The 21,192-nt window shown below is 40.8% G+C and overlaps 1 protein-coding gene across 6 annotated transcripts in view; it reads left to right on the plus strand.

The window, feature by feature from the left end:
• anks1b (ankyrin repeat and sterile alpha motif domain containing 1B) overlaps positions 1-21,192 on the plus strand; it is a 233,761-nt gene that overhangs the window by 82,596 nt on the left and 129,973 nt on the right. For 4 of the 6 annotated variants that reach the window (XM_039791996.1, XM_039791997.1, XM_039791998.1 and 1 more), the window contains 5 exons: positions 3,626-3,769; positions 9,370-9,445; positions 10,896-10,997; positions 16,852-16,974; positions 17,527-17,711. In XM_039791996.1, coding sequence (XP_039647930.1) covers positions 3,626-3,769; positions 9,370-9,445; positions 10,896-10,997; positions 16,852-16,974; positions 17,527-17,711 — 630 coding nt within the window. Of the gene's footprint in view, positions 1-3,625; positions 3,770-6,545; positions 6,953-8,897; positions 9,189-9,369; positions 9,446-10,895; positions 10,998-16,851; positions 16,975-17,526; positions 17,712-21,192 lie in introns of those variants that run through there. The other 2 variants (XM_039792001.1, XM_039792002.1) reach the window with 2 other exon arrangements.

Genomic DNA, 21,192 nt, shown 5'->3' on the forward strand with positions numbered 1-21,192 from the left:
TTTCCAAAATGTAAATTTGTTTTCTAAAATGTTATTTTGTTTTCCAAAATGTAAATTTGTTTTCTAAAATGTTATTTTGTTTTCCAAAATGTAAATTTGTTTTCCAAAATGTAAATTTGTTTTCCAAAATGTAAAAGTGTTTCATTCTTTGTAATGTTGCATTGCACTTCCCGGCCACCGTAAATTACAGTAGTCCAGCCTGGAAGTAACAAATGCATGGACTAGTTTTTCAGCATCGTTTTGAGACAGGATTTTGGCATTGTTATGAAGGTGAAAAAATGCTGTTCTTGAGGTTTGTTTTAAGTGGGCGTTAAAGGATATATCCTGATATGTTGGTGCATAACACCAACATGTTCCTATTTACATGTTGTGTTTGTAGAGTCACAGCGTGTACAAAAAACAATGTAACATGAGACACTGCCATCTTCTAACCATATACAAACTGAGCTATATTCTCAGAAGGTGAAGCTCTGCTACTTTTGCTACTTGGGTGGAGTGATTTGCTTTGCAGCAAGCCTTTCTGAGAATATATGGTGCGTTCTTTTTGTCCACCGAAGTCGATCTACGAGTCGTTTTCCGGAGTTACGACCCGGAAGTTGCAAAAAGAACGCCCCCGAGGTTGTATTTACGACTCGTCAAGTCGTCTGAACTAAGAGGACCCCGAGCTCACTTTCAAAGATGGCTACGTCGTGCATCACACGTAGTATACATTGTGGTTTTCTAAAATTTTAAGCACTTTTGTCTTTGTTGTAACCAAATGAAGAAGTCGTACACATAGCGCTGTATACTGCTACCTATAGGCATGTCGCTACACTCTTATTATGAATTAAATACCGCCTGATTAGTTATTTTGTAGCTTGTGCAGCTGAAATTGGCTAGAGACGCTCGGTTGCTATATGACAACAATGGCTTTAAGCAGAGTCTTGAGCAGAAAGCAGAGCAGTAGCCTAACGTTAATGTTAATCAAAACGTAATTTTCATGTATCAAACTGTGAAATATATTTGTGTAATATGTCAATAACTGGGTGAATAAAATCCTAAATGTTACTAAAAATGTTACAAAAATCCATCTTTTCTCCGACTCGTACTATTGTGTGACAAAAAGAATGCAACAACCCGCGGTTATTCGTTTTTCGACCCGGATGTGACGTCACGCTCGAGCTACTAGTCGCGATTACAAGACAAAAAGAACGCACCATTAGTTCCCGGTTTGTTTACACGCACGGAGATGAGAAGGGTATGTATGGACTTATCTAACTCTGGGGGTTACGGTGAATAAGCTAAAGTCCCAATAAGTCGGTGTGTTCCTTTAAATGTCTAGGAGTTAGCGTTATGTGGAGGTCATATAATTGCAATGAATGTTTTGCTCAGACAGAAAATCATTAATTTACAATAAGAATACGTTACAGATGCATCGTCTCATTTCAAGTCTTGCATATGGCAACTTAGCCTACTTTGGATGTATCATAAGCTAAACCGGGTAACACTGTCACTGTGTCTCGAGCCAAAGCATTAAGAGATTGTTGTAGCAACAAACGTAATAATAACTTAGATCAATGTAGCGCATTTCATGAAACCCAAGGACGCTTTACACAAGTACAGGGGGACAAGGGAAAAGACAATAGTACGGCAACACAAAAACAGACTAAAAGAAATAAAACGTCCGCTCTAAATGAAAGGGGGACGTCATTTAATGTCTACTACTGACGTACAACCACATCGCAAGTTATTTTATGAATGAAATTGACATATATCATACCTGAGTGTGACTCGGATATCGCCAGTTGTCTTTCACTTTCCCCTTTTAGCTTTTAGTTGTTATTTTAGTTTTCTTGTTTTCTGTGATGGTCCTGCCACAGTATCAGCCATAACTACAGCAGATAACTTCTAAAATAATATTATAATAATAATAATAATGATAATAATAATAATAATAATAATACAATTAGGCCTATGTAAAGAAATCCCCTGCTACCTTTTACCTGCATACTCACTAACACAGGCTTTTCTGGTGTTATGCTGTCGTTATACCGACCGTAAATCATTTTCTGACTTTGCGGGAAAAATCGGACCTGGGCGGAGGCATTACACACTTTCAGAAACATTTAAAGGGGTGATAGAATGATTTAATAGGGTATGTAACATTGGTTGGGCTGAAAATGGCCCAGGTGCTATTTTTTTTGGCCCTTATGCATCCCTGTGTAATGGCACTATTTGGAACGACAGCTTTTCTTCCAAATATGGTATGCTCATGAATATTTAAATGAGGTACGCGCTGATTGGTTGAGCGAATCCCCATACACACACATTAGAGACGCGACAGCAGGTCTCATATTTCTCACACACACACTCACTCACTCACTCACTCACTCACTCACTCACTCACTCACTCACTGCTGCCCTGCGCACAACACACACACACACACACACACACACCGCTGCACAGCTCACACACACAAACACAGGCACACTGGCTGTTACATGCCCAGACATGCCCAGGCGAGAGCCGCAGCGGCTAAAACAGCTGAGACAAAATAAAAACGTTTCGATACTTTCATTATAATATTCTAAAGTTACTCTTGCGACATAAAAAAACCTCCTCCAAAGAATAACAACTCACCCCGTAGCTAGTAAGCGCGGGGAGAGGAGAGTGAGAACCCCTGTAAGCCTGTCCTGTGCCAGTGCCTCTGCAGCGCTGCGTTAGATCCACAACTCCCTCTCGTCCGATATACTCATTCTAAACTCGTTTTCTGGACCAGTAGGCTATTCCATTGTACAGTCTGCAACACTGCATTTACGACCGTGGTTCATTTTCAATATACTTACACAAGCTCCAAACTTCTTTTCTAAAGTACACTGCGCAGCTCGTGTGGGAGATCCTGACAGAGCTCCAGCTCAGTGGGTCTGTGAAGGGGGAGAGGCCGACAGGGAAGGCAGCAAACCCGGCCAGCAGCCGCTGCCTGTCCCGGCAGATTGTGGAGCTTGTAAAGTCCAACATTGTCTTACCAAATTTGCAATTAGCCATCGATTTTTGTAAAACGGCCCATATTTGAGCTTTACATAGTTGATTTCTCGCATAAAAAAGTTTCAGAGGTGAATTTTGTAATGGAATAGCAGAGATCTGCGCGACCTAGATTCAGAAGACTACCTGATCTCAGGTCAGTTGTGTAGCCTATGTAAATGTTGGGGCATGACTGTTCTCTTAATACATCCATGGGCGTGACAAAGGTACAGGTCTTGGGATGCTTATGTAAGCTTCCAGCTTTGTTGAGATTCGCCTGTTTTCAGCGGCAGTTTCAAAATATGAGATTTTCATAGTAAAGGGGTGTCAATGGGATTTTGAGCTTCTATGTATGTCCTATTTACCCACCGAACTGTCGTTATTCAACTATGACGAGGTAAAATCGGTTTTGCATTCTATCACCCCTTTAAAGGTTACATATAGTCACTTTAAGGTTGCTTATCTTTGATTCTCAGGGGGCTGACAACGAAACATTTACTGTTTCTCTGAAAACCTTTTACATGATTTTTCTTTAAAAAAGTTACAAAAATGGTGACAAATGGCCTAGATTCTTCGAACTTTGCTGTTTTTGTCCCTGACATGTGGCTGTGTTATTGTGCACAGGTGGTGCGCATGTTGGTGAGCGCTCACCCCAACCTGATGACCAGCCACACTCGCCGCCACACTCCGCTTCACCTGGCTGCACGCAACGGACACCACAGCGCCGTCAAGACCCTTCTCGAGGCCGGCATGGACGTCAACTGTGTGGTAAGAAAAAATTAATAGCTTTTAGCTAGCTTAGCTGTTATTGTCCTATATCAGCATCCAAGGGTTGAACAGATTTCTGGCACAGATTATAATAACCTTACAAACAAAAATTATAATTAACAAGAACATTGCTTTTTCATTTTCAGTTTCTGGCTGAGGCCAAACCATGTTCCTTTTGACAAAATTGGATTTGAAAAACTCTTAGTAATATCGGTTTAAAACCGGTGTACTTGAGCAGGAAGTAATTCTCAGGGAAACTTTTCACATATGATTTGTGGATTACTTTTAGACATTACTTCTGATATATGATTTTGGAAATACCATTGTTTAGGTTGTACTGCGAAAATGTTGTCCGCACAATTTCCAGGAATAATTCATAATACTGTATTTTGGGGTGAAACGTTTCTTTAGAACTATTTACACATTTACTGAACAGATACAGGACAAGTTAAAAAGGTTAGGTCAGTAGGTCAGTAAACAATTGCGTTATAGAGTACGCTTCACTTTCACATTTTATTATTTATCTGATGCTAATGCAGGTCTTTGTCCTTTTGTCTGAGTAAATCTTTCAGAATCTGTGTGACTTTGAATCTCCTTCCTCTCATCTCTGCTGTATGTGAATATTTTAGAAGCTGCTGTCTTGTGTTTTTAATGAAAGAGAGTATGGCTTTGTTTTTTTGTGTATATAATCCGCCAAAGGCATAAATACTTGGCAGATACTCCATTTGAAAGTGTGTGTGTCTCAGAGAGCATGGTATATGCTGTGCATGCCTCCCAAGGTGTGGTGGTAGAGAGGAATGAATAATTGACTGGGAGAAAAGATTAACAAAGCAGGAGGAAGAAAAGGAGCAGGAAAAGGACAGGGTGTTCCTGAGAGGTCCTGAGAGTTCACAGTCGCCTCTCTCTCCTCCTTACATTACATTACGCTACATCTTCAACAAGTCAAGGAAATGCAGAGTCACTTACAGGCAATGGCGCTTCATCAATGCACACTTTCTGTCATGCTGTTTGGAGTGGTCTTTTTCTCGTTCATTTGCATTTTATCTTATTGTGTATTCAGAGTTCTCTGGATGATTCAAACACAGCTTTCTCCTGGCCCTTTCTGGGCCATTTGTTTTTGTGAGCCCTTGTCAAATACAGCAACGCTTTGCTGCCTTCTACACTGTTTTTCCTTCTCTGGGCGACTATTTGCTCTGACAAACTGAACTATTTGACTTTGCTCACTAAGTGTTGAAAAACAGCCCTATGCCGGTCTCTTAAGATGGAGTCTTTTCTGATCATGTGATCAGAATTACTGCATTGTTGACATTACAAGACATTTATTTTGTCCCAGACTGTTGTTGATACAGGTGTGCACAAACAACACCACTGATCCGAGACAAGGTGTACTGACAAGATTATTCTACATGGACAAATCTGCATCTGGTGGGAATGATGTTAATACTTAATGATCTCATCCGATACTGTCAACTTCCGTCTCACTCTGGCCTCTAACCCCTAGATTCCACCAGGTGTGTCTGCCAAGCGTTCCAGTGGCGCCATGGCCGCAATCGCGGCCACTCAAGACGATGTTAGTGATTCCGCTTTTATATATAGACCTTAGTGGTCCCCTAATACTGTGTCTGAAGTCTCTTTCCCGAAATTCAGCCTTGGTGCAGAATTACAGCCACTTAGTATGTGCCATTTCTGTCTGTAGCTGTTGAGGATTAGAATAGGGGTGGCAAGGTGGAGGGTGGGGGTGTGGCCTTGACCAACTGCCACTTTGTTTTTTTTATCTGATCTTTCATGATGTCTCTTTCTCATTTTTTTTTTTTTTATGCAATGAGACATTACGGCGAAAAAAAAATAAGCATGTGAATTTCTGAATAAACACTCTAGTCTTCTCCCGATCGTATATTACATTACTACACTATTTTAACAACTAAAACACAGCCCCACATTTTTTATCCATGTTGTGCATAGCTGGACTAAATTAAAATCTGACACAAACATATTGCAACTGCAGTATGGACGTGTGTGTATGTTTATTTTATGTTTTGAAAGACGGAAACAACTTGACCTGTGTAATATGGGAGTCATTCTTGTGCTCTCACAGCAAAGAGACACATGACTCAGCGGCATTGTGCCCATCTTCTCTGCCTTCTGTTCTTGTTGCTCTCTGTGTTTGTGTGTGTGTGTCTGTCTGTCTGTCTGTGATAGTACAGGTCAGTAATTGGAGTCAAGCCGTATAGGTCTGTTTGGGTGTGAATGAATAATTTATGGAAGAAGCACAGCTAATCTCTCTCATTTCACTCTGTGTCTTGCTATGTCTCTCTTTCCTTTTCTGAATGTTTCCATAATAATGAGGGGAACTCCCTATGGATGGAGGAACCTGCTGCTGGCTTGGCAGGTAGCCAACAACATAGCAAAAGTTTAGTATAAATACACACTCTCACACATACACACATAAACACAATAGCATTTTCTAAGTGGACTTGAGCATTTACATTCATCCCAACATCAACAGCGACGGCTACATTTCTGCCCGCAGCCCCGAAACAGAAAATCATGTGCCTTTCAATTCCTGGAAACTCTTAGAGAGTGAGAATTGCCAGCCTTGTTTCCTGGTGACATCACTGCATATTCGCCATGGGAAACGGGACGGGAAGTTGTATAGAGATGACCGTAGAGGGGGAGAGGTTAGGAGGGCAAGTGGTGTATGTGAGGAAAAAGGGGCTGGATCATTTCCTGCACTCGAACCTCCTCTCACTTGCATGTGGGCAAAAGATTGGCTCCTCGGGCTAAAATTCCACAGTTTGATGCAGTCAATGAAGCTGTGACCACTCATCTGTTTACAATTGAGGATTTACACCTACAATATTCTCCCCCTATGAGAACTGGATGATTGACATGTGACCTTATTGAGGACATAGGGGTGTACAGCGGATGACTCTTTTTGTTGCAAAGGAAACAAAACGGCTACAGTAAGTTTAGTATTCCCTGCACAGGACGAGTGCTGCGTATCGCTAGACCTGGCTGTCGTCCAGATAATTTGTCTTCATTAAGGCTGGGAGTTTGGTTGGGTCCAGGTTTTCATCTGTGTTGTCAAGAAGCCAACCGTGAAGGATGCGACGGATTCAGCAGTTCATGGTATCATGGCTGCATGTACGCATGAGTGTGCGGTTCAAGTCTTGAGTGTCCCTGGTGGGTATTATAGCTTCAAGCTTCAAGCAAGGTATACAGGGCAGTGTGTTCAGTATGTTATTGAGAGATATAGAATGAGGCATGATGTCCCACAAAGCTGCATGAGAAGCAGAAGTGTTGAAGTTATACTGGTAGCAAGCTGGCAAGCATAACATTTGGGATCGTTTATGTCCCTTTTGATCTGTATTTCAAAGGTCATGACCTTTTTGACCTTGAAAGCACAGGCAATCATATGTTGTATCACAATTGACTAAATTGCCCACCTTAATGTACCCCTTTCATACGTTTTCCCCTTGACCCGGGTCGATCCGCTTTAAGCATGAGACACACCAAGCCGATAATCGTCCGTCGGACAGTCTGGCGAGGTCAGTGACTCGAGTCTGTTCGGTGTGTTCCGTGCCGTCGTCCGTCCGAGGGGGAGCGTGACTAGAGTCTCTCAAAATCTGACGAAAATCTTTTAACCTGACCTTTGTCGATCTGAAATGAAGACAGATTCAACAACAGCATGGCCTATTTCTCACTTAAAATGTTTTCAGAAACATGTTTCGGTGAACTATTTTAGTACAATATGAGATCGTATTCTGAACAAGCCGCTATGACAGTCTGGCTTTGAATATCCGGAGAAACCAGATCTACGTGATGCGTTCGTCCAATCAGCTGCCGGTTTTCATGTTTGGGCGACAATACAGATTAGTGCCGCCTGCTGTTGTGGAAACGTATTACTCGTTATCTCGTTGCTTTGGTGTGTTCCGAGGCACTTTTTTGACCAACTTGGGGAGACTGATCAGTCCAACTGCCTTTTCTGCCGACGGTCGGCCGTCTGGTCAGTGTGTCTGCAGCTTTAGCCGCATCTTGCCGTGATGACATGCGTTTCTCCAGGCTGCTGCGGTCACAGCCAAGGAAATGACTCAAGAAAGTGTTATGTACAAGCGACGAGAGTAGGGTTGGGTACCGTTCACCTTCTAACCGATACCTTACCTGAAATTCGGTGCCGGTACCCAACGGTACCTGTTTTCGGTATTTTACTCTCTGTGTAATATCAAAAACATTTCTTTCAGTAAAAAAAGTCCAAACCTCTCAATTTCAACATTTTATTTATTTATTTAGAAATTTTACACACTAGACAAAATAAATCCCCTCCCAAACCCATCCCTACAACCTTTTAATTAAAGCCATTATTAATTTCTTACACTGAACTGTAACTATTATTTTTGTATTTGTATCTTATTCTATTTTAGCCTGTTTTTATTTTCTCTCTCTTTCATGACTGGTGTAATTGTTTTTAATTGCTCTTTAATGTTTTATTTAAAGCACTTTGAATTGCCTTTTTGCTAAAATGTGCTATAGAAATAAAGTTGCCTTGCCCTGCAGCCTGTCAGTCCGTCACCAGGGCATAGAAAACGCTGTTGTGCCTGTCTCACAGGAAGTTTAACATTAACCGCGCCGCGACTGCTTTTGGCTCACCATTATATTACAGCGAACACTGCGTTGAGTTTTGAAAAGTGTAACCAAACTGGCGACCTCACCAAGTGCTCCATGCTGAACTCTGTTTACACCGGCACCAAGGAGAAATGCGTTGCTCTGATGTCGGCGGCTAGTAACCCTCCACACGCCAAGTTGAGGCAGCGTTTACTGGGCCACCACATTGTAATGGAATGGTCGAGTTGTCCCATCGCTGCTGCTTGTGGTGCTGTTGAATTGTATAGTATTATACTTTGATTATAATTATTTAAATGAGGGTGGACTTGCTAACCTCTACTACCAGTTTCATTTTTCCTGTGAAAAAATATTATGACATCAAGATAATTTAAAATATGTCAGTCATGTAAAAATGTTTGTTCTAATTCCTCCCACGCAGGCTGATTATAAACATCTGTTCTTTTTTTTTCTTACTGTGACTCCTGAGTGTTGCTCTGATAAAAGTGGGTTGTCAGAGTAATCGTCTCTCTCATCACTGCTGATCCAAGATGGGCTACTTACCAGGGCCCTCCCCTCGGTAGTTTCCATGTATTGCATCATATCTGTGATATCCTCATCAGAAACACTGAAAGGCTATACGGGCCGGCGTATGGTGAGGGAAATTGGGACTTTTCCACGCAGGCTCTCGCTGTATGTGTAATGGTTTGAAATCGGTGTAGCCTCACGCCGTTTGCAGGCGAGGGAATGTGAATGTGTTTTTAATCTTGCTGAATCTCTTTCGTTTAACTGCCAGAGAGAAAGAGACTCTTCAATCCAGGTATTGTTTTCATGCCCCCTTTTAATCCTTTAGCTTTTCTTTTTTTGTTTTATGCCTGCCGTGCCTCCCAATCCACTTCTCTTTTTGATGTCTATTTTTGTCTCAGTGTTCAATTGTTAAAGTGATGATATATTAACACACACACACACACACACACACACACACTTTGTCTCTCTCTTAGACCGAGAATGGCAGTGCCCTCCACGAAGCAGCTCTCTTTGGGAAAATGGATGTAGTTCGCCTTCTGCTCGACTCAGGTGGGTCTATAAATATATCCAGGAAAAACAAAAACCTTTCCCTTGCTTTTCCTTTATTTTAACCAGGGGCTAAATGATCCAAATGTTTTACCTCCTTGCTGTGTTGAATTTGCCCTCAGGTGAACTCAAAGCATCTGTCTCACTGTTTATAAAATCCTGGACTTTCGGCTGTATTATGGTTTTGGCCATTTTCGTTCGACTTGATAACGGGGTTGAAGGTCATGGTGATAAGTAGAGACCAAAATGACATCTTGTACGTTTACACTACTTGTATTCAGAGCTGAATAAATCTCAACACTGTCGTCCTTTGGTCCCGCTGCGACCCTCCACCAACTTTCCTTTAGCACTTCCTGGTTTCCGCAGGACTTCCTGTGGGTGGCCATGTTCTTTTGGCCTCGATTTTATTAACATCCTGGATCAACACTGGGCTGTGCTGGCCTCATTCACTGAACTTAATCCCTTCAAACGTTCTGTGCATGTGTGTGGGGTGGGAGGTAGTGGGGTAGTTGTAGGGGTATAGGATGGGCAGCCAGCCTTTTGTCAATCAGGAACTATGCAGTGGAACAGCTGAGGATGCTGAAATGTACAGTCAGTGTTATGGTTTGAATTTACTGATGAGAAATGGCACTCTTTAATGATATACTTTTTTTTTTATCATTCATTCATATTCATCAAAGTTCTTTATTCATTCAATTTATTCTGTTTTTGAATTTACAATAAATGTACAAAACACAAGAAAAAGTATATGCAAAAATTCCATGAAATGAAAAAAAATATGAAATGAAAAGCAATAGAAAAGCAGTACAATGTGAAATAAGTAAGGAGGAAAGCGAGAAAACTGGCACATTTGCATCAGGTCCGCACTGCACTTGACTGGAATGACATTTATTTTTCATGTTGAATTGGATCCATGAGCACAGGAAGGGATTCAAAAGTACAATAGTCGGGTAAATGAGTATTTGTAGTGGAAGAAAGACTTTGTGGTTTGCAGGCTTGAGTTTGTGTGCGTTTGTTTTTTGTACATTATGTATGTGTCATTGTCTGTGATTTAAGTCTATGATAACAGCTTGCATGAGTGTGTGCTCCTTTGTCCAGGACAAACTCTGGTCTGAAACTCAATGAAAAGTGTTTTTTCTGTTTGTGAAGAGACCTCATGAATTAATAAAATCCCACATCCATCCTCTGCAACTCATTCATCTTTTGCTGACTGGAGTTTTGTGACTGCGTGGGTGTGTCAGCAGATCTTGGGTCTTTGTCTGTGTGTGTATATGTGTGTAGTACTGTATGTAAGTGTACTTTGTGTCAGAAGTTCAGTGTCTTTGAGCAAGTATGAGTGGGTTTATCTTGTTTGACAAAGTCATGGTTATTTGACCTTTGCCCTACTGTTCATATGTATCAATGCTTACATTGTGTGTGTGTGTGTGTGTGTGTGTGTGTGTGTGTGTCTCAGCGATCGACACCAATCTCAGAGACAGCCAGGGGAGAACAGCTCTGGAGATCCTGGGAGAACATCCTGCACAGAAATCCCAGCAGATCACTGCTGTCATCCAAGGTAACACACACACACAAATTGGGAGCCAAATATATACTCATGTACAGTAAACATAGTACAAAGATAAAGATTCACAGATTTATAGTTTTTTCATGAACAGTGTAAAAGTTTACACGTGACCGAAAAGAAGAGATTTTTTTTCCACTTTTTGGATCCCCACGGGTAAAATAAAAATGTTACACTCTGTTGATATATTACATATTATGCACTAATGGAGAGATGTCAGAGTGAGGGGGCTGCCCGTGAAAAGCACCCCGAGCAGTTGGGGGGTTCGGTGCCTTGCTTTGCCATGTGTCAAGTTTTAAATGTCCTAAACTTTGCAGCAACACATTTGTGTCTTTTGGACTTCACTGTGTGAGTTAATTCATTTGTAGAAATAGAAGTGTGTTCTGCCGATTGATAGTTGGTTTGTGGATAGGCTCTACTGTATGGGACATTTAAGATCGCAACTTGATGAATCCTGCAGACATGTTGACATGCAATATATACAGTGTATATATAAAGGCTCTAAAAATGTGCAAGGGCTACGGTATCCTAATTTTGATGTTTTTGTTATGTTGATGTAGAATATGACATTGAGTCCTGAGTTGCGAGCGGATGTGATCCAACTGAGATTTAGTTTTCCAGGATGTTTATCTCAGGTTGGGAAAACAATGGGAATTTCTGTACTGTATGTGTTCAGTCGCTACAGTAGGAGAGTGCCCAGTTATACAACTCAAGCCCTGTAAATGTTCTTGACATTGCCACAATACAGTGTTCTTTCCAGTTCTCTTCCATTGTCTTACTGGCCGAGTTGGATCTTAAATAAGATGGTTATCGATGGTCTTCTGGAATTTGTGACAAAAGAAAAAGTATTTAATTTAAATGTATAGAGTGCTTGGTGATGGGGCATATTGGCATCTGTACACTGGATTTGTTTAGACCCACGTGTTACAGTATATACCACACTGTATATGTGCAGGAATCTGTATAGTGACTGAAACACGGGAATGTATCAGTAACTACTGTTGTAAGATGGCACACAGGACCAACAGGACCTCACTGTGCTATAGAAGGACACAGATATTTATACATCTCACTTTTATCACTGTACATAGACTATATACTGTTCATATGTATCAGTGTTATGTTGAATATTTCTGTTCAACATAAGTTTAAAAAAAGTTTAAAACCACAATTAATGATTGGATGTACAGCACTATTTACATCCAAATACACACAGTCTATTCAAATGCAGACTAAATAGGTTAATTACTGTACATGGGCTGCAATTTGAATGTGGACATGTTTGGCGAGCACAGGCTGATTGCTACTGTAGTAGCAGATTGGGACATTAAAGTGACAAAGTCTGGAATTTTTTTTTCCAGTGAAATCAGTTGGGATGAGGAAGGACTGTTTTAAAAATGTTTAAATGTTCAAGAATGCTTTGCAAATTAGCATGTTAATGCTTGCCAAAATCTTCTTTGCTGGAAAAATACCACAGGTAAGGAATTTTTTTTATTTGCTTTTAAACAATTATTTTGATTTGCGATTAATCTGCAGATTATTTTCTCAATTAAACAACTACTTAAAAGTCCACCTTAAAAATCACAAGTCACAAATTCACAGCACCACTTCCATTACAGATGCAGCCTGTCACTCTTTTTCAGCAAAAGAAAAATAAGTATGGTTTTTAGTGTTTTCACTTTCTTTCTTCAGTCTTCCTCATCTTGGTCTTCCACCTGCCATTAAAAGACCTGTTCCTGCTCTCATGTTTACTGCACTGTGTTTTGTGTGTGACCAGTGATTGTTAGTGTGAGTTTGCTCCACATTTCCCAGAGACCAAAAGATTCTCAAAATTGCAACTTGCAAAGACAGTATTGTCCTGAGGTGATTATGAGGCTCAGTATGAACACTGTAATCGGTGACTTGGAGGCCTTCACTATCTGTCTTTGTGTAATCTGTGGGTGTATGTAAGGCACACAGTTACAGATGATTTAAAGAGAGTGAGATAATGGCAGACAGAAATGGAGGGATAGAGGGATGAGAAGAATATGTCAAAGCCTAAATTAACTAAGAGGCAAATATAGAAAGGGGAACACAGACTAAATCCCAAGAATGTTACAAATTGGCCACAGCTAGAAAATAACAGACATAAAGCTGACATTAAACCATTAGACCAGGGGAAACACAGTTATGCAACGGGTAGAGCAATTTAGTTGTAATTGGGAATTCCAGTTTCCCATTTAATGTAACCTGTAACGCTCAATAATCTGAAATATACACACACAAAAACAAGTTTTACTGTCCACAATTTAACTGCTTTGGTTCAGTCTTCGGTTCTCATCAACCTTGTTTCCAGTGGTAGCAGGCAGCTATTTTCAGCCAGAAAGCTCTAAAAAAAAGTTAGCAACTAGCTGGTGAAAATAGTAGAGCATTTAGCAGCTAATAAGCCATATATGTTTCTCAGGAGTTGGTGGAGAATTAAAAGGAGAGTGAGTATTTGGAGCTTCAATTTGTCAGGTGGCCAGAAATGCAACTCGAAATTTAATGCAAGTGTTACAGTTTTTTTCGATTGCTAAATGACAGTGGACACAACTGGAGTCACATGTGCAAAACTCTAACTACAGTCTGCACAGTAGCAGTTCATGTGGACCAAACTCTAGTTTGTTTTTCATTGCACAGTTTTCAAAACTCTACACACTTATCCCATGACTTTAACCACAACGTGCACGACACTGTAGATTTACAGCACTTTGTTCAAATGCTAACTCACTGCTGTAAAAACTGTTAACCACACATTAAAACCCAGATTTCAGTCTGGTGCCTATCAAACACTGCTGATTGGAATTTTAGCTGAAAGCCTAAGCAGGTTAGCCTGACAAGCCAGACCCACATCAAGATGTTGGGTCTGGGAACTCCCAATTGCCAGGGCTCAATCTGAGGGGCGGGATAAACTGTTGTCTTTCAAATTCCCTCTGCACGTAATAGGATAGCGCTACAACCAGGCAGAGCAACGAAGAAGGTAGCAGAGCTAGTTGATAGGTTAAACTTTTGCCGTATCCGGTTGGCAAAACTCCGAACACATCTTCCTTTTTTAAGAATGACTTCTGTGCCGTTCTTTGTTCTTTTCTCAAAGAAAAGCATAACTCCAAGTCTTCCAGAAGACCGCTGTTCCCAGCAGCAGCAGCCATAAGCCCGCCCACCGACTCTATACATGATGTGATTGGCCTGACTAGAGTTTGGTTTTTCCAGCTCGCAAGTCAACGGAGTCAGGGTCTACCCCCCTGGCTGCAAATTAAATTTGCTGCCGCTAGGGTGCGTTTAGATTTCTAGGCTATAAGCAGGTGTCTTGTTTTAGACTAGTTAGTGAACATATACGGTATTTATACAGAGAAAGTTCAGAAAGCCTTTTTTTCTATACAAACGCCAAATAAGAATGAAACAATTTAAAAACAGTTAAAAGAGCAAATATACCAATATGTCCAGGTAAGATGTCTGAGGTTATCTACACAGCTATAAAAAAGTGAAAAACACTATATCTTTACAATAGTTAAACTGCGTTCTAACTGTTTTTCAGAAAGTAATGGAGGTGAAAGCAATGGAAACACCACATTCATTTGTATTTAGAGATGATGCAGATATCCACTGTGATGAAGAAAACTTGCCGCATGATGCTGGAGAGAGGCAGGATTAGTCACACTATTCTTTGTTACTATTATGTGTGCACCTTTTAGTTTTTCCCCCCAGTAATTCCATAAATTACTAGAGACAAAATACTATATTGAAAAAAACTGCTGATTTTCATTCCTTCTTGTTTACCTTACGTAAAAGTTGGTATATTACACAATCTATATATTTTCCTTAAATAAACCATTGAGTAGTGTCAAGTCACTCAAATTGTTCAAACTGTAAAGATGAGAAAGTTTGTAATTTGTGTATTGGTGTTTGATGCTAGTGTTTTTACTCTGTGTTCTGCGTGTGTGTGTTATCTCAGTGATCCTTGTGCATAGTGTGGCTGCACTGAGCCTGTTTTGAGACGCGTGTTAAGAGTTGTGTTGCTTTGAATGAGTTTTGCAGGTGATGTGAACGGTTTAGCTCAGGTGACTGTTAGTAATGCAGACAGTGGTTTGAGTTTTGCACGCGTGACTCCAGTTGTGCCCAGTTGTGTCGTTTAGCAATTGAAAAAACTGTAATGTCCATGTCTGCTGGATTATGGATATGTAACATGTAGACCACTGTTTCCTGCTGTTTACAACTTGTTCTGTTGCCCCTGAGTGACTCAAAAAAATCAGTAATCACAGGAAACATTCTAGATGTCTTGCATAGTATTTTGTACACATTTCTCCAACGTTAAGCTTGACATATTTGGTATCTTTGGAAACTTTGGGACTCCACTAGAATGTAAAGTGAGGTTTGGTGGGTTTGAATAAAGCTTTGCTTGACAGGATGAGTTGTACTGACTGCCCCAATGTCGGTCAGTCAGTACAATGTCTGATGTCTTTTTCACTTAAACTTTATCCAGCTTCCTTGGAATTATGCTGCTCAAATCCTGTGCAGTACAAATACAATCCTGTCCTTTCTTGTGACTGAATATTCACAAATATGCAGTGAACACTGAGCTTATGAAACTAAAAGACGGTTTCCAAAATCAAAGATGAAACTACTTTTATAGTCATGAATAGACCATTTGTAGCTTTTTAAATGTCAAAAATCGATGTGATAGTAGATATTGGTCAGAAATAGCAACCATCAAAATGTAATTTCAGTAAATCAGCACTCGAAACGGGAGAGATTTGGACTTTAGTGTGTGTGTGTGTGTGTGTGTGTGTGTGTGTGTGTGTGTGTGTGTGTGTGTGTGGACACAGCTGTGACTTGGTGAAAAGATCAGCTGCATGCCATTTCCTGTTGGAGCGGAGATGGAGAAGGACACGCACAAAGAAAAAGACCTAATTTACTCAATTGTACCAGCTGAGGGGCTTTCTGGTTGCCACAGGCATCTCGTTTTGAGTAGATTCTCAATTGATTTACAAGCACGTGACTCATCCTACTGTTCAAATGTATTAATGGTTCACTTTTTACTGCCCGGCAGTAGTTTATTTACAGTGTAATGTAGTGCAGTAGTTTAGCTTATGAAGAATCTACTGAAGCATGAGTACAGGAGGAATAAAACTGCCAAAGCATGTTAATCCTTCCTTTCAGACTTTGATACACTTTCCCATACTCGGTATAACTGTATGCAAATATGATTGTGTATCATAATTATTGAGCTGAATGCCAAGATTTATAGTAGTAGAAATACACACATACACTTTCCAGACCTTAATAGGATTCCTTATTAGGGCTCTGCAGGGAATCTGCTACATAATTTCACCGTGTAAGCGTTTGTGTGTTTTCGGCTGCTAATGCCTCACTTAAGCGAGTTTATTATCCAGTCTTAAACTTATTTTCTGCCCCCACACCTGAACCTGCTTTCTCTCCTTGTTCCTCCTGTCTCCCTTCATTTTCTTTTCCTCCATAATTCTTCTCATTTGCTTTTATTAACGGCCGTGCTCCATTAGCAGAAGCTGTGAAGTAAATTTGCGGCGTTGGGAAAAGTGTGAATTGAATGCAGCACAAGCTGTTTACCATGCTGATGGCGGTGTTATTATATTGATCCAGTGAAATGCCTCTGAATTCATTTCCTCCCCCATCTGTCCCCACCCTCCAACACCATCATATTCTCCTCCAAACTCCTCTTCCGGCCGGTGGCTCTTTCTCCTCTTTTTCCTGATTCCCCAACATATTTCCACTTTTCCCCTCGTTCTTGTCCTTCATCTTGTCCGACCCTCCATCTTCTTACCCCTTCTCCCCCTTTGTCTCCATGTCTCTGTAGAATATGTTATGGACGAGATGGAAAGGAGGAGTATCGTGGAGGAGCCTGTTCGCAAGTGTCCGATCCCTGCTCCTCGAACCTCTGTTCCCTCGCCCTCTGCCTCCCCCTCGCTCAGACACAAGAGTGAGTAAACACACACATACACAACGATGTAACGGCCACAATACAATAAATGGGTTTACACTGAGATTCAAGGTGCTAAAAAAAAAGAAAAAGTGACAGAAACCAGCAGTAAAGATGTAAAATACCAAAATATATTTCATGTTGATTGATCATTGATCATTTTCCTTTTCAATTTGGGCAAACAATACAATTTAAATCCAGCCCTGGAGAGCAGGTTCTTCAGTGGAGAAAGACAGTTACTGCCGGTCTGAACAGCCGTACATTTTCCCTGTCCAGCACTGCCCCCTGTGTTATGAATGTAACATTGCAACATGCTGAGTTCCTGCTGATCCATAACTGGATCGTGGAAATTAATATCTTCTAACTTCTTGTATACTGTGCAGTCTGTTTTGGTGGCTTGCAGTATCTGGTCATTTTTGAGGGATGGGTGTATGCTTTAGTCAGTTATATAAGTTTTTTTTTTTTTTTTTCTCTACCACTTTGTACTGATGCTTTAAAGAACTTTGGGTGTATTTCTTACTTTGCCCCCTGCCTTCTTCCTCCTCTCTCCAGATGATGCTGTGACAAGCGAGCTGTCCAAACTGCTCCATGAGATCAAAAAGTGCCGGGACAGGGACTACTCCTTCGAGGAGCTCTGCCACACCATCTCCTCCCACTCCATGGACAGTTTTGGCAGCGGGCGGCTCTCTGACGAAGAACGCCCAGACCGACCCAATGGCACCCTGACCCGAGTCAAGGTACGGCGCTCAGTTATGACAGAGGATTGGTGCATTTGAAGGAGCTTGGTCTGTTGGTGAAATGAATCATTAATGGTGAATGATGCCTTGTCCTGGGTCTGCTCCTGTCTTCAAGCGCATCTTGTAAACTCCCACTTCTGAGTGAAGAACAATGTGTGTAACAATGAAACGACAACAAATTGGATTCAGCAACAGTGATATATAGATATATAGTACTAAGCATAAGTGAATACACCCATGCTAAAGTTGACTAAAAAGAGGAATAAAAAATCATCTTTTGGAAATTGATCTTAATGCCTTAATAAAGGAAAAATCCAACCTTTATGGACACCAATTTTCTTTGTGAATGAATAATGTATCGTAAATAAATAACTGTTCTTCCTTAAAAATACAGGGGCCATAAGTAAGTACACCCCTATGTTAAATTCCCATAGAGGCAGGCAGATTTTTATTTTTAAAGGCCAGTTATTTCATGGATCCAGGATACTCTCCATCCTGATAAAGTTCCCTTGGCCTTCACCATACCTAGAGATTGGCATGGGGTACTTTCCATAAAATCATCTCTCAATGCAAATCAAACCAGCTATTAGGCTAACTGAAATAAAACCAATCTGGATGGTCCTTTCCCTCGTTGGCCCGGAGGACATGATGTCCATGATTTCCAAAAACAATTTGAAATGTGGACTCGTCAGACCACAGCACACTTTTCCACTTTGCGTCAGTCCATCTCAGATGAGCTCAGTCCCAGAGAAGCCAGCGGTGTTTCTGGGTGGTGTTGATATATGGCTTTCGCTTTGCATGGTAGAGTTTTACATTAGACTTGCAGATGTAGCGACGAACTGTGTTAATTGACAATGGTTTTCCGAAGTGTTCCTGAGCCCACGAGGTTATATCCTTTACATAATGTCAGTTTTTAATGCAGTGCCGTCTGAGGGGATCGAAGGTCACGGGCATTCAATGTTGGCTTTCAGCTTTGCCGCTTGCGTGCAGAGATTTCATCTTTTGATGATATTAGGGACTGTCAAGGTCAAGGAGTCTTTATTATCCCCGAGGGGCAATTCATTTTGCAGCAAATAAAGTGCAACATAAACAACACATAAGCCATACAGACAACAGACACTATCGATGGAGGACACAAGTAAATACATACTACACAGAAGTCCACATCTAACATTGAATTATTAACAAAGCCTATAGCAGCAGGATCAAAAGAGTTTTTGTGTCTGTTTGTCCTGCATTTAGGCAGACAGAATCTGTGGCCAGACGGCAACAACATGAAGTAGCTGTTCAGGGGGTGGCTTATATCAGCCAGGACTGACTGGGCCTTCTTCAGGGTCCTTGTCTCATATAGAGATTTGAAGTCAGTCAGAGAGTTGTGGGAAATTTTTCCACACACTTTACTAATGTATTGCAGCCTTTTTTTTTTTTTTTTTAAGATTGAGGGACCCAAACCGGCTCGCAAAGGAAAGAATAGTCTCAATAAAACAACAATAAAACATCCTCATAAAAGTCTTATCGAAATTAAAATTGCGAAGTTTACGATAAAAAAAACATACGCTGGTGTGCTTTTTTACAGACGGCGTCAACCTGAGGCTCGAAGGTGAGTTTGTCGTCTATTATAATACCGAGGTATTTGTATTGCTTCACTACTTCGGTAGCTTGATCGTTAATAAGGGTGGGAGAGAGGGTGGGGGCATTCTTCCTAAAGTCAATCAGCATTTCTTTAGTTTTTGCAGCTGCTTCGTAGGGCGGGTCTTGGCGTGGCCATAGTGGGATTCGTAATTTTGCTTTCGGTTTAGCTAGATCCGAAAGAATGTTAATCCTTCTTTAACTGTCTATGCGTTAATCACGCGATAAAAAAATTGTCGCCGTTAAAATGGGTTTGCGTTAACGCCGTTAATAACGCGTTAAACTGACAGCCCTAGGGCTGTACACTGACGTCCAATTCAAAAATATGAATCGTTAGATTACATTTTCTGGCAAGTCTTAAGAGATTTAATCTTGAGGTATGTTATCAGTATTTTATCCTTATGTATAGAAAAACCACGTAAGACCACCTGCTGTGTGAAGCACGTAAAGCAATGCTTTTTCTGTTTAACCTTAAATCATTTCCCTGTACATGTCTATCATCTCGTCATCAATGTCTTTGTGTTTTATCACACTACAAAGGGTCTAGATAGTAAGTACTGTATATGTGTGAGGGATCGTTCTTTGCAGAAATGATACTTGCACTTTCTCTATTTTGACAGCAGAGGGCAGTATCAGACTGATGCCACTGAGCTGGCTTGTCCAATTGAGAGTTTACTTGTTGATGAAACACACAACAGCTTCTGTTTATTGTTACCCTGAATTAGTTTAGAATTGTAACTAGTATTTGTGCTCAAACAGCAGCAGGCATTGTTTTTCTTGACCTTGCTTCGTCTCATTGGGTGCGCACACACACACACACACACACACACACACACACACACACACACAAAAACGAAAACTGATTAGATCTTATTGGTTTGAATTCCAGTTTGGACTTTTATCAGTAGTAGCTGACCAGAGAATCACAGCTGCAGTTTATTTCTAACAGCCAGTGCAGCGTAACAAAGAGGCTCTGAGCTTTTTCAATTCCACAGTCCAGACAGTAGGACTCATCGCAGGACACAGAGGTCATCTATCACACTGACCCCCCACCTGAGCCTTACACTCACAAACACACAAACACAACACATACAGAGAAGCATCTAGAAGAAATGCGGTAGTCTGTGTTTCTTGCTTGCTTATTACGGCATGTCTGTTTCCATTTTCTTTCTATTTCTCTCCTTCTCGCTCACCTACAGCAACACATACACACTTTTATATATATATATATATATATATATATATATATATATATATATATATATATATATATATATATATACACACACACACACACACACACACACACACACACACACACACACACACACACACACACACACCTCTGTGAAGGAATATTTTGACACTGATCAATAGCTCATCATCTTCTCCATCTGTGTAATAGGCTCAATATAAAAGCAAGCCGAGGAATGTTTGCGTACAGTGCAGCAGGCGTTAAAACCTGCCGATTGACTGTAATTATCTCAATCCATTCTCTCTCTCTCTCTCTCTCTCTCTCTCTCTCTCTCTCTCTCTCTCTCTCTCTCCCTCCCAAGTACCAATTTGTATTCTATTACTGACATTCGCAGTGTGTATGTGTGTTTATGTGCCCCCAGGCTACTGTCTGTACATGTGGCCGCAGCCATTAGTATGTGATTCGTGTGTCTGTTACACATGAATAAAACATATAAAAACCTAAGACAGAGCGCGCGCATACACGCGCGCACAACACACAGAGGAAAAAAGCAATGCAGGCTTCTCACGTGTGCGTGTCCTGTATTTAAATGAGTACTTGCAGTGTGTGTCTTTCCACTGTTTTACTGACCCTGATAATATTTTCTGCTGATATTCG

Source organism: Perca fluviatilis, chromosome 23, assembly GCF_010015445.1.
Source record: "Perca fluviatilis chromosome 23, GENO_Pfluv_1.0, whole genome shotgun sequence".
In the NCBI taxonomy this organism is placed as follows: domain Eukaryota; kingdom Metazoa; phylum Chordata; class Actinopteri; order Perciformes; family Percidae; genus Perca; species Perca fluviatilis.